The following is a 16,328-nucleotide window of genomic DNA, read 5'->3' as shown; positions in this document are numbered from 1 at the left end:
ACTATCTCGAGGCTGAAGTAGCGCAGTTTATCGGTTGATCGAAGAGTAGCACAGTGTTGCTAGGGAGGTTGGTGAGGGTATTGTAGCGTTTGTTATTGCGTCTGATGCATGAACTTTGCGATTGCGAAGGGACGAACGGTGCAACATGAAGCGGACCGGATCCGGCTGTGATTAGAAGCGGTGATGGAGGCGGGTGCATGACCGTCTCGGCCACGGTAAGAGATAACCAGAAAAGCTTCCTATTCCTGTAAACCTCTGGACCGACTGGATGGCGAAGCAAAAAAATACGGACAGATGTCGAATGTGGTGGAAGGAGAACGTGGAATGGAGCCTGGTCTAGATACTGCGGAGGAGTGGATGTAAGTAATAAGCTGCACCGCCGAGTAGACGCAGATAGAGGCAGGTCTCTGGTGAGCATACCGCCGCCCTCCTAGCGGCTTCTAGGATGAGATGGGCAATGGGATAGGCTGGGCCGGGATGGCCAAGTTGGGGGGCAGTCAAGGATACCTGGTGAAGGTCCCTTTGCGCGCTAGGGATGAATGGGGGATTCGGGCCCTTGGGAGTAAGAGTTTGGGGGGTGTGGGACGGAGTGACAAGGAACTGGGCGAGGGTGTGCCGTCAGGGACTTGGTGGTGTGCATCACCAGCTTTTCTTGGCTGGCCAATCCTGATCCTGTCGGCTGGAGGGCGACAGGTGAGAGGTTGTGAGGAGGTCGGGTGGGTGAACGGATTGGCGGCGCACTCGACGAGAGAGAGAGAGGGACCACAGGGGCATCAGTCAAGGCCGGCCGTGTCCATCTCTCTCCAGGAGAGAGATATCCCAAGCCAGTGGCGGACCAAGATGCTGTCAGTCATTGGCATTGGCATTGGAAGTGGCATTGGCACTGTCGTTTGTCGTTTGTTGATGTCTCGCCTTCCTCGGTCCTTTCCCAGGGCCATGTATACGTGTCTCTAGTCTATCTAGTACGTATCCGTACTGACAGAAAGATACGGCGGTCAGCCATCGCAGAACTGCCAACGCTCATTGGAATGACGCTAATCCGCGTTCAAGATGTAACCGATTCGCTCATCTGGTGGGGGTGATTCGGAGTTGGCTGGGAAGCTAGGAGCTAAGGTGGTAAAGACAAGCACCTAGCTTTGGGCCTCGAGTCGTTCGCCTCGACCGAGTGTGTCCCGCGACAATGTCTCACTCGCTGCGGAACCCGAGCCCAAGGTAAGGTGAGTTGAGGCAAGAATAGTACTCTGTACTCTGTAGCTCGCCTTCGCTTTACAGTCAGCATGGGTTCTTCGCGTACTTTGGCGGGCTCCATTTTGAACACGACAATAGTCTTTTGGGGCCTGGGCGCTCGCTGCGCAGACACTGCGGCTGGACGGGCAAAGAGTCGAAACCCGACGAAAAACGGGTATCGAACCGGCGCTGCTGCGTTTGTTGCAGCATGCGCGAAAAGTTCTCAGAACTGCCTCCACATCTCTTCCCACAGCACTTTCCAGCTACATCTTGCCATTTTGCGAATTTGGCAACGGTCTCTTCGACGATGGAGTAATTCTCGAAGAACATGTCGTCCAGCCGAGTCTGATCGGCTGTGTTGACGGCGTGGCCTACTCGATAAGCCAGAAATACATGCCCTTGCCGTCGGTGTCGGAGCTGGCCGCGTGCTCTTCCAAGGGATTGGCCGCACTCTCTCAGGTCATCGACGTCCCGCTATCAACCTCGATTCGTGGTATCCGTACTCCATAGGAAGCAAAAGTATCTGTTATCCCAAGAAATCGTACATGGCTCTAGAGCCATTGGATGCATTGGCAAGCCTCTCCGTTATCGTATACCGGCATACAGACAGAGCGCCAACGAAAACCCCTCTCCACTTGTGTCGTCTTGTCTTGACTGCCTAGGAGCCTGGAGGTGGTCTTGATTTCTCAGTCGTGTGCGCCTCTCCACTTAGATAAGGCGACGGCAGACGAGAGGCCAGCCTTTCTTCGCAGGATTGGTGGACTGACCGTTGAACGGCCGTGTTGCGCACGCCCCCTCCTTGACTGACATGAATGGGAAAGTCGCGAATTCAGTGCCTTGGCTCATCGAATCAGTATACACAGTAGCCCACATGCTGACTCCCTCTTAAGAATCAATCATTGTATGGACTAACCGAGCCGAGTACAAAGCAAACATTGTGTACGAATACTATTTTCCTCCGTACTGAGCCAATTCGAGGGCCCCGTAATAGTCCCTACGCAGGCGCGCGGAGACGATGCGGAGGCGATTTGGCCCTTGCCCTCTTTCTTTACCGGGGAAGAGTCGCCCACAAGGATGTCCAATGGCTGTCAGGTTAAATCGACAGGGGTTGGCTTTCACAGGCTGTGGAGGGTCAAAGTGTCTTTGGGTTGCCAATGGCCCTGCCCTGCTCTGCACTGTCCTGCTGACTGAAGAAAGGACGGTGGCATGGTCCGACGCGTTGGTAAGCTTTGCAACTTTATTAGTAGATCAGGGCATACAGGTTTTGGCACTTGGTAGTACCAATGGTCGCCAGCAAGATGCATGTCTCCTTGGTTGCTTCGATGCAGTTGACGGCCGCCATGGCCTGATGGCGCTGCACGGCTGAGGGTTGGGAATCCTAGAGAAGAAGAGACATAGATAACCGCGGTTTGTTTAATTGGACTTTGGCGAGGGGGCCGAGCCTGGGCTTATGGACTGAGAGTCTGATATTGACCATGTGGTGAATTTTTTTGGTGGTGTTGGTTACACTGCCAGGATTTCTTGGTAGACCGGAGGTGAATCAGAGGCACCATTGATTGCCGCTACGGTGAAGACAGGCGAAAGGTTACCGCAGGCGGTGATAGAGCGAGAAGGGTGATAGGATTGAGGCGATGGTGGGCTCGGCCGGCCGACTCGAGCATGTGGAATTGGATAGCGCAGCAGGAGCTGGAGAGGAGCGCATTCGCGTCTCGGCTGTCGTCCCAAAGTGGACAGCTGCAGTATCTCGTGTGTCCCCGTATTTTATCATTGCTTTCTAGGAAGGGTCATGTAATAAACAGCCGCCCAGTCGAGTATGTATGCTCTAGCGTTGGCGTGGCGCAAAGTACACGATTGTCGGCATCGTGTGCCTGGGTCTCTGTTCTGTTGAGCTGGCGCGGGTGGGAGGCAACAGCCGATGCCGAGTAGACAAATGGTCGGCGAGGAATAAGCGGATGGCACAAAGTCACGGCGGACGCCTGCAAGATCAAGGGGGTGGAAGGTTGACGAGTTGCCAAGCCATTAAGGTGGCTGACGCAGGAGACGGAAGCCATGGCCGTTGCGTTGCCGCCGGGTGAGGTGAGTCAACTTAATCCATCGAAAAGAAGTGCCATATCAGAGCGTCGTCCGATGCCTCGAGGTCAAGGCCGTTTGTTCCTCCCTCGGGTATCAGCATTTAACGATCACAGCCGAGTACACTACCTATTAAGGAGGGATGTGCGCAACATCGGCCGACCATGGCACAGACCAGGCATGAACCGCGGTCCGATAGCGCTGGCAATTGTACATCAGCAACACCAGTAAACAGTCACGGGGCCTTCTTCCCTGCCTGATCAGAAGCTGTCTGTCTCACTCTTGCTAGAGAAAGATCTCCGAGAAGGAGGGTTGCCGCGTGGGAAAGTCGAGACTCGAGACTTGAAAGCATGGTCGACATGAGGCTAGGCCGTTCCTGAATTGAAAGTATGCTCAAGTGTTGGGTGACTTGGGTCCCGAAGAATTTAGCGGTGCTAAGGCGAGATAGTCGACAGTCCAGCTGAAATTTGAGTTCAATCGATGGCAGGTCAAAAATGCAGGGTATATGCGCGCGATGAACATAGTTAGGATAAGGCGGTGGTGGGGGAGGATTTGGAGATCGGAGAACTTAGAAGAGGAGAGCTGTGATCCAGGACTGAGGGTGAGGAAGAAGAGGGACTGGAACCGTGGGACGTGGAGGAGGAAGGGGAGGAGGAGGAGGGGTAGGGGACTGGGCGTGGGGGTAAAGAGAGGGGGGCGTGTGTTGAGCAAGGGCTGGGTCGGGAGGAAGGAAGGAAAGCAACGCAGATTGCAGGCAAGAAGCAGGCACGGCAGGCTGGCAGGTACGGAGAGCAGGAGCAAAGTCGAACAAGTGCAAGAGCAGTCGAGCGGGTGTGGGTGGACCTGCTGCTTTTGCCTATCAATCCTTTCCTCACAATTACGGATGCGGATGCCCATTTTCTTTTCCCACCCTCGGTCAAGGCCTTATTCCTGGGTATTCACAGATACGGGCAACGAGCTGATATCTTTTAGTTTCCGAGTCAGGTGAGAAAACCATCCGTGTCTCTTTTCCCTCCCCATTCTGAGACCAGACTAACCGACTGTGGCGGGCAGTGAGAAACCTACTTGGGTGGTGTGCGTCGCACCAAGCCCGCCACGGGGATTTGGAGTAATGTCTGTACGGAATGCAATCTGTACAGAATGTACAGAGACGGTACTCCGTATCTAAAATACCATGACATTCACCCCCGAGCTCGGGATACCTTTGACTCGGATATCAGAACGCCATTGCCGTCTTCGTCCTCACGACCGCAGGGAGCGAAACGCAACGGTCACGGCAACGGCAACTGCAAGTCGCAGTCCACTCAAGGCACACCATCATGTCTTGCCCTGCGATGCAGCGATGCACCCGTGTCTCTGCCGTATCCGTACCTTGCTTGCGATTTACCCTGCCTTGCCTGTCCTGCCCTACTCTGGAGTCTGCTCCCCCTGCGTGCGGCCCCAACAGTGGACAGCGCGGGAGAGGCCATCTCGTCATCTGTTGGTCAAGGCCCTAGCCAGCGACAAGTGGATGACACCCGCCGCCGGACCACCACTGACCACTGATCATAACGGCACAGAACGGATACCACTCTGGGGAGAGGAAGGGGCACGGCACGCACGGGTGGGAATTTGGGAAGAAGCACACACATTGAGGTCTTGAGCATCGGGGGGAAAGCTTGGGCCACCGCTTAGGTTGCTGTTTCCCACCTCCCACTGGCCAGATCCATCCAGTTTCCTGTCACCGGGAACCACGATGGAGTCCACGGCTTGCACGGGGTCCCATAAGTGGCCCGATTCGGCTGTGACAATCGAGATGGATCAATCAATGGAGATGGGTTGGTTGCTCGCTCTGTTTCTGTCTTTACGTACTCATCATGCTTCAGCTGCTACATAGCTTATTCCAGCCCGGATACACCACCCTTTGGCCTTATGGATGTCATGTATCTGTAAGCCGTACAAGGCCATCTCATCCGTCTCACGCACCTCCCTTCCTTGCCACGCCGTGCGGGTCAGATCCGGTCCCGCCCGTAGTCACGGGCAGTAGCGGCGCTCAAAGGTTCCCGTCCTTTTTTGCAATCTGCCATCCAGTGTGTGTTGCAGCAGCTGTCAGCATCGAGCAATAGGGTGCCTTGCGGATTCAATCTGCTTCCCCAACGCAAGGCAAGGGCAAAGGTACCTCATGTGCATCTGCACCTGCTGCTTCGCACTGGCACTTCCTATCTCTGCCTCGACATAGTACCGCGCCGCCTGTGCCTTGTCATGTCATGCCATGCCATGCCACGCCACTGGTGATGGCCCTCCTCAGCACCTTACCTAAGATATGCATACGTACTGCGTAGTAAGTAATAAGGTATTCCTTCTACGACCCTTCCCAGCCATGCCTTCCCAATCATATCTCTACCGGCTTACACCAGCTTCGGCCATACGGTTGGAACAGACAATTGCCATTCTGACCAATGTCTGTTCCAGACAATCGAGCCCACAATTACCGCCCTCTTGATGTATCTTTTTTTCCAACGCCCAGAGCTCGCGAAAATTGATTGGGATGTACGAGACAACATCACCCAACAGGCAGAGTGGCGTTACCAAGTATGCCTCTTCACACCGCTGTAGCTCACGCGACACCGCTCCGAGCCTCGATTCGGACCAAGAGTGTCAATCCCAAAGTCGGAGGACAAGAGAACCCCACACAACCAACAGATACGATACGTTTCCAATGGCGCCCGAGTCTTCAACTAGCAACTAGTATCCGTCTAGTAACCGCTCGTCCGGCATGCCTCCAGACACCAGTACCTTAGGTTACCAGAGATTGTTCCCGACCCAACAACATCCTTCCTTAGCCAGGCCCTGTGGCTGGATTCTCGCAATCCTCGTGCGGAATCGGCCGCATCGACGCAACTCCTGAAAGTACATGGGCTGGTTTTACCTGTCAAAGAACAACCACTCGGTCCCTTGGAGATATGTTGAAGAGTTTCACTGCATATCTGCCAACTTGCCCGACTGAGCAGGTCCTTTGAATGATACCATTTGGGTCCTTGGGGGAAGTTCCACGCTAACCTGACGCCCGTCAATCGACCAATCCCAGCCTCTCTTTCCGTCCAAAGTAGCTCAAGTTAATACTTTGTACTTATCAAAATCCCACATCGATGCCCGCACCCCCATCCGTCTACCGCACTACGCCTCCGACTTACCCCTCGCCATTTTCGGCCGTCTACTGCCACTCGCCTTTCCTTCTTCGGGCTTGGTATCTCACCCCGTCCATCTCCTAGCGCCCACCTGACAAGCCCTCAATCCGGGGGGGGAGCACTTACAGGCGTACTTACTTTTGTCTCACCAGCTTGCGCCTTGGGGAATCCGAGGTCAACCTCGTCCGCCACACCATGGCTAAATCGAGACTAACTCCCCCGACGCCCATCATATTGCGTCCCTCGAAGTTGAAATTGCTTTCCAGGGTTCTTTGTGTCAAATCCACGTGGAAGAGCAGAGAACCGCCAGGGAGAAACGAACGGCGAGCCAGTTCCAGACTATCGAAGAATGGCATCAGGTACAAGAACAAGTTGACAAGGGGGTCGTCAAGCCATGCTTGGGGTTATCAACACGGCGGTTTTGTCTGTTACGTGTGCAAAACAGCCTTGGATAAGGTGCCCAAGAACAAGCCTGCAGGGCCACAGCGTCGCTGCCACTTGCGTGTCGATGGCGTTGCTAAAACGCGGCGCAGGCTACCTCAATCTTCCAGCTTCTACGAATTACTGGCAAAAACAAATTCCCGCGGGAATTTCATATCACCTAGGAGCGTGTCCGCTGTACCAGACATTCCATCATCTTGAGACATGAAAGGATCCGATCCCATCCTCCCATGCGCAGTAGACGCTCCCACGGCTCCTAGGCCGTGGTTGACTGGTACACACTGCTTCGAAAATGGCACCGTCACAACGGCCCGATTCCGCGCTCTGAACGATCCTCCAAAGTCCAAGGAGCCCCAGCCTCAATCTTCATACTCAGTAGTCAGCAGTTGGCTGCGGCTGTTGACTTTTTGTCTGTGTGCCTGTGCACCTGTCTCTTATGATCTGCTTCGGTATCCGATACTGGCGGCTTGCTCATCAGGCAGAATTACTCTACGCCTTATGGTTCTCACTAGCCGTGCGTTGTCATCCGATCGACAAAACGTCACCAACGTCCGTGTGGAAGACGTGTACGTAGTGCTTCTCCGGCTTACACAACGTAAAGGACGTGAAGGGGGAAAGGGTACACTGGTCATGAAACACCATTGTCGGATCCAATTTGTTTTTGCGGGATGCTTGGCTTACATTCGTAAACGGGAGGCACCTGACAATATATCGGCACTCACACTACTCCAGGACGTCAGAAACTCGGTCTCGGGTCTGGAGTTTTCGCTCAAGGATTTTCTCCAACACAAGGACTTTCAAAGCTAAGAGGCTATACTAGGCATTTGTAAACGTACATTCCGACATCGACCGACCATCGCGGCCTTCTGCACGAAGAGTTTGCGATTAGGTAGGTGCCTAGAGCCAACGGGGTCTTGGCATTATTCAACAACATTTCTACTGGTTTTGTTTCGGACCCAGCACCTCGTTTCCGCCGGATAGCGGAAGTTAAAAAACAATCTGATCGACATGGAAATTGACGGAAAAGAAAAATACTATTGGTGTAATCTTTCTGCCTTTGCTGCCCTCCCCGGGGGAAACGACTGATTTCATCGGTACTTTGTCGGTAGCAAAATCCCGGCGAGATGTCCGTCTAACCTCGGTGGCCGGCGGCCGCGCGCGAGATGGCTGATGGATGGTCTCTACGCATTTAATAGCATTGAGGTGCTTTGATGAACTACGGCTTGGCGCCTTTTTTTTTCGTGAAGTTTTCGGTCTTATAAAACCGAAAGTCGGATATGACTACGGTGAACCCCTCCCCCACGGGTGTCCAGAATATAGCTTTACGTGTTTATTTCACTGCCGTACCAGCAATGATGATGGAAAACATTCCGCCAATGTTGTACATTATACACTGCAGCAAAGTCGGGCATGAAAGATGAAAGGGTTCGGCCCCCTCCACAGCGAGCTGTCTGGCTGCAACCCTTTCCCCCCCTAAAGTCTCACCTTCCTTGCCCGGTAACGCACCGTCTGGGAGCGGGCAAATCAAGCCCTCCCGTCCTCCCCCTCCCCCGCCGGACCTCATGAAGGCGTGCTTTTGGGTAGGTTATGCTGCGGCCTGCCGACACACGTGGTTTTTTTTTTTTTTGATCTGAGCTTCTACTTCTGAGTTCTTTCCCGACTTGGTATTGTTTGTTTGGACATGAGGTATTGCATTGCCGGCCGAAGGGACAAAAGGTTCCCCAGGGATGAGCTGAACCTTGAAAAACAATCTGAGCGGGAGCGGGAAGGGAAGCTGTCTTTGCCGTGACAGCTCGCCGATCCCCCCCCCCCCCTTTCCCGCACTCCTCTCCCGCGAAAGCGTTGTAGTTCGGCAGATGAACCGCTTTCTTCTCCTCAAAGCAGAGACCGCACTGACTAGACAGGTTGCAAATTGTAGTTGGGACGAAAAAAGGAACGTCTCTCGTCGCAGCATTTCTGCACAACCCAAACCAGACGCTCGCAGTGTTATGATGATGTACGGTTTATGGTTTGAACTATCTTAGGCTGCCCGAGACAATGCAAACTGCTCCACGACGCGATTGATGGAGGCTTTATCGGCTTTACTCCAGTCGACGCTCTTGAGCGACTCGCCGCCGCCGCCGCCGCCGCCGCCATGCTCACCCTCATCCTCCTGCTCCCCAAACAGCTTCCACAGCTCGTCGACGACAAGGCTCCTCACCCTCGGCCAGGGATGAAACATCAACGCGCCGAGCCGCTTCCTAGCCTCTGAGATACCGTCCCGTCTCTTACCCCGTAGTATCTCCTCCGCCTCCTCCTCCTCCTCCTTTCCGAGGTCCTCCTCAGTTACACCGGCACACACCTCGTCGAACCCAGCCACGCAGCCGTACACCTTGATACAAGCCTCCAGCTTCCTCACATTACCCGTCTTGTAACCCGCCTTTTGGACCTGCAGGCACAGGTGCCGCAGGTCGACCTCGCGACACTTTTGGAAGAGCCCGACGTGGCAGAGGAACGCCACGATCTCGAGCGTCGGCACCACCACGCGGTCTCCCTGGCCCTGGCCCGGCGTCTGCCTGGTCTTGACGTTACTCACCAGCGCCACGCAGACGGCTTCCAGGTTCCGCGGCGACGCGGCGCAAAAGTCGGCCAGCGCCGCGCGGGACGCGATGACCAGGTCCTCGTTGCCCGTGTCGGCCGACGTGACGTACCCCGCCAGCAGCTCCGCCATCCAGGCCCCCGCGTCGGCCCTGGCCGGCTCCGCGATGGGCGGCTGCAGGCTGTTTTCTGTCGCGAAGAGGTTTAGGAGGGTTTGGAAGTAGGTTTTTGACGAAAAGGTGAGCTTTGTAAAGGTTGTTGCGAAGCTAGTGTGTGTATACTTTGTTAGTTGGGGGCCTTTTTGTTTTTCGTTCCCTCACCGTTCATGAGACGACTGTCAAAGGTGATTAAGGAGGGAAAGGGGGGGGGGGAGGTATTCCTTACCTAGGCTCAACAGTCAGAGCAAGGACCGCGTGCGCTTCAGTCCGTACGCGATCCAGCTTCTCAGCAGCTAGACGCAGCGTCCGAAGGAACAGCTTCGAGACCGCCGCGGGAAGCCATTCCGTCTCGTGATGATTGTTTCCCCTGATGACAGAATGAGAGCGATCCACACCAAGAGCCATAGTCCACAATGACCTCGTCGCCTTGAGCGCCTCCAACCTGACGTGCGATCCGACGTCGCCCCTCGCGTTCGTCGTATAATCGTTCAGACCCTCCGCCAGCAGGTCGAGGAACACGAGCGCCTGGTCCCGTAGCAGACCGCTCTGCGAGAGGGCCTGCAGGATCGCCACGCGCGTGTCAATGTCGTTGTCGCCGGCCCATCGGGTGAGGATGGTGTCGCAGACGACGCTGCTGCCGCCGTCGCTAAACGTAGTTGTGACTGGGTACGCCATCGTCAGCGCATAGAGCGCGCCCGTGTCGCTGGCCGCGCGCGATGTAGGCCGCTGCCGCACGGCGCCGGCCCATTCTGTGACGATGCGCGTGCGCTCTTGTGCGGGGGAGAAGACGAGGAGGACGAGGGCTGCTTCCGAGGACGCGGCGACGGCTTCCTTTTCTGTGCGGACGAGGCCTGCGCTGACGATGGGGGTAAAAGTCGAGACCAAGCTCGTTACACCGTCGGGGATTATGTTGGTATCCTGGGCGTTGTCGATCGTCTTGATGGCATGGAGTAGATTTTCGGTGTTATCTGTTGAGACGACCCTGTAGCCTGGCTCTAGGTTTATGATTGCGCCTTTGGGAGATGAAGTAGTTTGTAGGATAGGGAATGATGAAGTGATTAAACGGCTGTACGCTTCGGCGACTAGCTCCGGTCGACGATACGTCGTCGTCTGGAATTCCTTGAAGAGGACCTCCAGTTCACGGACGATGCGGTGAGCGATTCCAGTGACGCTATCGACCGGCTTGCCGGCAAGCAGCTCGGGGAACTTATCCAGGACGGACGCGAGGCAGAGAACGAGACCATGTCGCTCGTCGACTTGGCGCGTCTGGAGCGTACGCAGGCGCGCGAGCACCCTCTCGATGGACGCCGTGAACTGAGCAACGTCGTCGTTTCCAGACCCGCCAGACGGAGACGACGAAGGCCCGGCTCCAGCTTGTCGCGCGAGCTCCAGCGTGAGCGTACCAAACGACGCGCCAGCCACGCGCCGCGAGACGACATCGGCGTCGCCTATGCCCCGCCAGCCGAGCAGGCCATCCAGCAGAGCGGCGCCGTACTGCGACGAGAGCTTGGTCGCGCTGAGCGCGACGTCGTGTACCGCACGCGAGCGCAGGGCGACGGTGTGATAGTCTACAGCCTGCACGACCCAGATGCCCTTTTCGACGGTATCCGGGTGCCGACCGATGAGCTCCTGCAGGGCGGCCGAGGCGCCGCGGCGGATGTTGCCTGCCGGGTCGAGAGAAGCTGTCACAGTGAGCTCTGTGGCGAGGACTTGTAGGATGGTGACGTTGGACGCGGCGCGATGATAGCTGCGTGCCGCGACGACGGCGGCGGTGGGGACGTCGAGGAGTTCCGGGGTGGTGTAGCGGCGTGCGAGGGCCCAGATGCCGAAGCAGGCTGCGTCGCGGACGTTTGTGCCGATGGAACCGCCCGAAGTGCTGCGTTTTTCGAACGAGAGGCCGAGAAGGAGGCCGTGAACGATGGCGGGAAGTTGAGACGCGGGTGGAGAGCGGCGGTAGAGGAGATGGGAGAGGGTGAGCATTAGACCGTGCCATTCTAGGGGGTCGACGGCTGTAAGGTCGCGCGTGGTGGTGGCAGAAGAGGCTCCTTTGGGAGTGCCCGGGTCGCGGGTCCAAAAGACGTTGCGGTTGAGGGAGTCCAGGACGGCGTCGACGACTTGAGAGGCCATGTCCGGGTCAAGCTTGAGGGTGACGATGCTGAGGGCTTTAGAGGCGGCCAGCCGGACGGGGGTGTCGTTGTCGGCAAGGGATTCTAGCAGGTAACCTATGGACAATTCGACTAGTTCGTCGGTGCTCTGCTGATCTGACGGGGACCTGTTGCTGCGTAGAAGGAGGACCGTGACGGAGCGAATGACTTTGATGAGCATCTTGCGCGCTACGGCGACGGAGCGGATAGCGCTTGAGAGGGACGGGGTGGATGTGGCCGTGGCCGTGGTATCCTGGGGGTCTTCAGCCGAGGCGACTGCATGCGCGGTGAGGAAGATGGGCGAGAGGTAGGCGTCCATATCGGAGGTGTTTATGGACGAGCGGAGGACGCCGGCGAGGAAGGAGAGGACGCCGATGTAAAAGTAGGGCGGCTGCGGCGGTGCCGGTGTCGCAGCGTCGGAGGATGATGAAGGTTTCAGGGAGGCGAGAGACCAGTGGACGAGGGCGGAGAGGACGCCTTGGGATTGCATGTCGCGGCGCATGGCGATGCGGATGAGCAGGGCGCGAGCGCCATCGCGCTCTTTGCCGGAGGTGGCGAGGTACTTGATAGCGAGGGGTAGAATGCGGACGGTGATTCCGGGGAGGTCATCGGGCCAGTCGAAGTCTGGGATCGTGGGGAGAGTGAGGTCCGGGTCGGCGGAGGCGGAGGAGATGGTTGAGAGGTCAAAAGGGGCGAGGAGGAGGTGTGAGAGCCAGAGGAGGACGAGGTAGCGCTCTTCCCAGGACCATTGTGCTATGGCACCCGATGAGGATGTTGCCGCTGCGGAGGATGACTGGGGCGAAGAAAGGGGGTTGAGCGCGGGGCGTGCGGTTGACGAGGCGCGCTCTGAGGCTTCAAGGGCCGAGAGAAGGGGCTCGATGTGGCGGGACTCGACGTTGAGGAAGCGAACAATAACCTTTTCGCCGCGGATCTTGGTGAAGGTGTAGATGATTTTGGCGATGGCGAGGTTCAGGGGTTCCAGGAGCTGGGAGCGGGTTGAAGCCGATGGCTGGGCCCGGGCCCGGGAGCGGGTGTTGAGGTGCTCCAGATACGTTGATGCAAGGAGGGGGAGCCACTCTGGTAGATGAGGATCCAGTAGCTGAGGCAGTTCTTGGAATGGATCAAGGAGCTATTAGACGTGTCAGAATCATGTATTGAATGTGTTTCGATGTAGAGGGATATGAGATTCAGTGCAGGGGGGTAATCTACGCTTGAAGTCAGACGTGAGGTCTCTGACACCCTGACGCGGGCGCGGAGGGTCTTGCCATCAGGCTTGCGCAGGAAGAGTGGAAGCGAGCGAGAGAACTCTGCAATGAGCTCTGATGAGGCCTTTTGCAACTTGATGTCGCTATCGTCTTCGTGAGCATCCATGTTGACTGACCGCCGGTCTTCGAAAAAGGCTGAAAGGTTCGTAGACAATCGGCTGGGCTTTCATTCCATGTCTTGTAGTGGGGTGGTTGGGATGAGAATACCGAAGATTTCAGGACACTAAGTTCAGAACTTCGATCTGAACTCCAACGGTGAGTTTCCTGTTTCAATCTTCAGTTTATCTGGGTGAGGGACGTCGGGCACCAGACCTCAGATGAGAAATTGATCTGATGAATGAGTGAGGTTGAAGTTGTGGATACCTCGAATTCAGGCAGTGAAGTTGGGACAGTGCCGGTCACTGGTGTGTGCCCGAGTCACCCGCACTGTATACGACCGCGAGCTGTACCTCCTCAATTCCGGTGGAGGTACAGTTGCTTTCGGTGCTTCTCATTCATCCCATCGATAATTCCAACTACCATTAAGTACAGCTTCTATTCAAGACCATCTTTTGCACTTAATTGTTACAATTTTTTGGTCGGGCTTTGCTTTCCATACCAATTGCCTCCAATCCCTAGCGTCCCTTGCGAAGTCGTGACCGACTCTGCGGGTAAAGGGGCGGTCTGCGTATAGTGTCTTTCAACAACACCTATGTATAATTCGAGATAACAAACACTCTGTCAGTTATCGGTGTTGAACTTTATTCGAGAACCAACCTAGTCATATCATCAAATGGTTCAAGAATCAAATCAATCATCTGTCTGCCGAAAACGGGCCTATGAAACGGACTATACAATTCGACGACAGCCCACCCCCAAAACGTCGTCAGATCCATCGTCCAACCTTCACCCACTCAAACGACACCGTTCTCTGCACCGCGTGCAAGGATGCTTTCAGCAAAGAGGCAGTCAAGGCCGACGACTTCCGTCGAAGACGTCGCAATCAGCATCACGAGTCATCCGAGGATCTCGCCAAGGCAGTCGAAAAGGGATGTTATTTCTGTAAACGCTTTGCGCGTCACTCTGCGGATCCGAGCATTTCGACTGTTCTGAAAGAGGATCTCATTCTTCATCCAAGACCCGATCCCGTGAGATTATTCTTTGCGGTTTCTGAACAGCATACAGGACGCGCGTGGAGAAAGGATGATCTGGATGACTTGGTTTGTTTCAATCTCCTCCAGCGTAGCCCCGTTGAGTTATACTGCCCCGATGAGCATCCGGTCCGAGGACTCGGAACTCGGTAGTTTACTACTGAAATGACTGACGAGATGTTAGATGACGAGCCACCTGCGCGGTTGAGTCCACGTATGGACTCGCATGATGCTTTCACAACAATGCAAAAGTGGCTCAATGACTGCGTCCGAAACCATCCCGAGTGCAAAGTTTTCTACAGCCATTCGACCTGGCTACCTTCCAGGTGGATCACAAACGACTGATCATCTCAAACTTGACAGAACGAAGAAGACAGACAACGCGTTTGGAAAGATCTGCCATTGTTTTACATGGCCGTTGAGGCTTCTTTTAGTGGTAAGTTGCATTTGAACCACTGTCGTCTCTCATGAAGAGGGACTAGGCTGCGTGCGGAACTGAAGGCCTAACGCGAAACAAGACCCAACTCAAGAAGCGACAACAGAGAGCTTCACCTCAAAAGACGCACAAGAATGGCGCAACATCAACAGATTCGGCGCTATGTTACTAGGAATGGGCGTCTTGGGCCTTCACACGCAAGGAATGGACGCATTGCGTTCGGCGCTTGAGGAGGAGCCGAGCCCCATTCCGGCGGTTGCAGAGTGCCGGCTGCGCGTCGCCTGTGAATGGATCCGTCAGAGCGCGAGGCCTCTCCTCGGGTGGGCGCGGGAGAACGTTGGCTATTCCGAGATGCCAGAGTATGAGAGGGGCTTGACGGAGGAAGCGATAGCATATCAGGGGGTTCTGTACGAGGGTCCGCCCATCATGTGTCTCCAGCGGTGGGGATTCTGGATGGATCGGCTCGAGTGGCTTGCGAAAAGTGAGGATTCTGGGCTGGTTGAAGAGGCGAGGACGGAGGTGCTTGAGGCGTTTTGGGTTATGAAGGAGGCTGAAGGGCGGATAGGACATACCCTGTGATGAAGCGACAATATGCCCAGCTTCTCACCCCAAATATCGTTGAAGTTCCACTCTAGACTCAAAGCATAGCTCAGACGAACGTAAGAGTAGATGATTTGTGAAGAATACGCAGGCTGTACAATGTCCGAGTGAAGCCAAATCTCGTAGAATTTTCCCTGCCGATTGACGTTTCTCTTCCACTTGCTGATACGAAGATTCTTGAGTCAACAATTTTACTCTGTGCCACAATTGCTTTACCTGGCTGGTTAATATCACAAGGGAGCCAAAAAGGCATACTGATGTCTACTACCATAACCGTATAACAAAGTTGACGGATCGTTTCTCTTGTTCAGAACCTAGGGTGGATTTGTGGTCATCAGCATTCGCTGTTGGGCATTGCTAGATGTCTAGGACCAGGCATCGCGAGACAGCGGAAATTGTGGGCGAATCGTTCTATCAGCCGAACATCAATTCATGTTACGCAGGGCAACTTGAAGACAACAGTCCGTGTTATCACACGGCGGCTGTCTGCTTCGTGGTCACTACTGAGAGCGTACTCATAACATCCAAGGTCGAGCAATGTGCAGGTCCTAACTTGCCACCGATCCCCCTTTCGACTACAGTAGTCTCGTGGAAGATATTGGATGTCAAATCCGAAATGCACTCGTTCTTTGGTGCGGTGTGCCTAATATTTGGAATTCGAAAAGCCATGTCCGATCAAAAGGCAACATCTTCTGTTCTGATGATGATGATCATGAGACGACATCACGAACTCCACCACACATGCTCTTCTCAAGGAAAGAGAGGTATTTGTAAGCCAAGCATGTAGATATCATGCACCAGATTGCCCCAGAAATTCGGCGTCAACATGAACATACTCAATCCCGAGGCGTCGACATCAGCGTGACATCAACGTCTCCCCAAAACTTGTCTCGAAAATTCTCCGTGATTCCTGCGCATCAAGAAAGCGGGAAGCAAAGCAAGGGTCCCGCCTTTTTATTCCCCCCTCTCTCTCGTTATTTACCCCTCTTCCCCATTTTCCTGCGACACGATACATAACATACAATGACCATGCATTAGCATGAACCTATTGATCCCACGTTTTTCGTTCTGGTTCCAATCGGAGGTTTTACTTCCACCAAGAAGTGAGGGAGA

General features: G+C 55.1%; 5 protein-coding genes across 5 annotated transcripts; 4 read left to right on the top strand and 1 right to left on the bottom strand.

The window, feature by feature from the left end:
• Positions 1 to 1,277: 1,277 nt before the first annotated feature.
• Positions 1,278 to 1,737, top strand: CPAR01_10950 (uncharacterized protein; the record flags this gene model as incomplete). Its single annotated transcript, XM_060495209.1, has 2 exons — positions 1,278 to 1,402; positions 1,455 to 1,737. The coding sequence occupies 2 exons, from the start codon at positions 1,278 to 1,280 to the stop codon at positions 1,735 to 1,737; spliced, it is 408 nt and encodes a 135-aa protein (XP_060345557.1).
• Positions 1,738 to 4,437: 2,700 nt separating this feature from the next.
• CPAR01_10949 (uncharacterized protein) lies at positions 4,438 to 4,842 on the top strand (the record flags this gene model as incomplete). Its single annotated transcript, XM_060495208.1, has 1 exon — positions 4,438 to 4,842. One exon carries the CDS (start codon positions 4,438 to 4,440, stop codon positions 4,840 to 4,842), a length of 405 nt encoding a protein of 134 aa, XP_060345556.1.
• Positions 4,843 to 5,778: 936 nt separating this feature from the next.
• On the top strand, positions 5,779 to 5,892 carry CPAR01_10948 (uncharacterized protein; the record flags this gene model as incomplete). The annotated part of the gene is made up of 1 exon (XM_060495207.1): positions 5,779 to 5,892. One exon carries the CDS (start codon positions 5,779 to 5,781, stop codon positions 5,890 to 5,892), a length of 114 nt encoding a protein of 37 aa, XP_060345555.1.
• A 3,033-nt stretch (positions 5,893 to 8,925) lies between these two features.
• CPAR01_10947 (beta-tubulin cofactor d) lies at positions 8,926 to 13,155 on the bottom strand (the record flags this gene model as incomplete). The annotated part of the gene is made up of 3 exons (XM_060495206.1): positions 8,926 to 9,748; positions 9,867 to 12,913; positions 12,994 to 13,155. The coding sequence occupies 3 exons, from the start codon at positions 13,153 to 13,155 to the stop codon at positions 8,926 to 8,928; spliced, it is 4,032 nt and encodes a 1,343-aa protein (XP_060345554.1).
• Positions 13,156 to 13,867: 712 nt separating this feature from the next.
• Positions 13,868 to 15,194, top strand: CPAR01_10946 (uncharacterized protein; the record flags this gene model as incomplete). The annotated part of the gene is made up of 3 exons (XM_060495205.1): positions 13,868 to 14,308; positions 14,543 to 14,615; positions 14,698 to 15,194. 3 exons carry the CDS (start codon positions 13,868 to 13,870, stop codon positions 15,192 to 15,194), a joined length of 1,011 nt encoding a protein of 336 aa, XP_060345553.1.
• Between the last annotated feature and the right edge of the window lie 1,134 nt (positions 15,195 to 16,328).

This window comes from Colletotrichum paranaense, assembly GCF_030867605.1.
Source record: "Colletotrichum paranaense strain IMI 384185 chromosome Unknown Scaffold_9.1, whole genome shotgun sequence".
NCBI lineage: Eukaryota > Fungi > Ascomycota > Sordariomycetes > Glomerellales > Glomerellaceae > Colletotrichum > Colletotrichum paranaense.
This window is presented reverse-complemented; position numbering and strand designations above follow the sequence as displayed.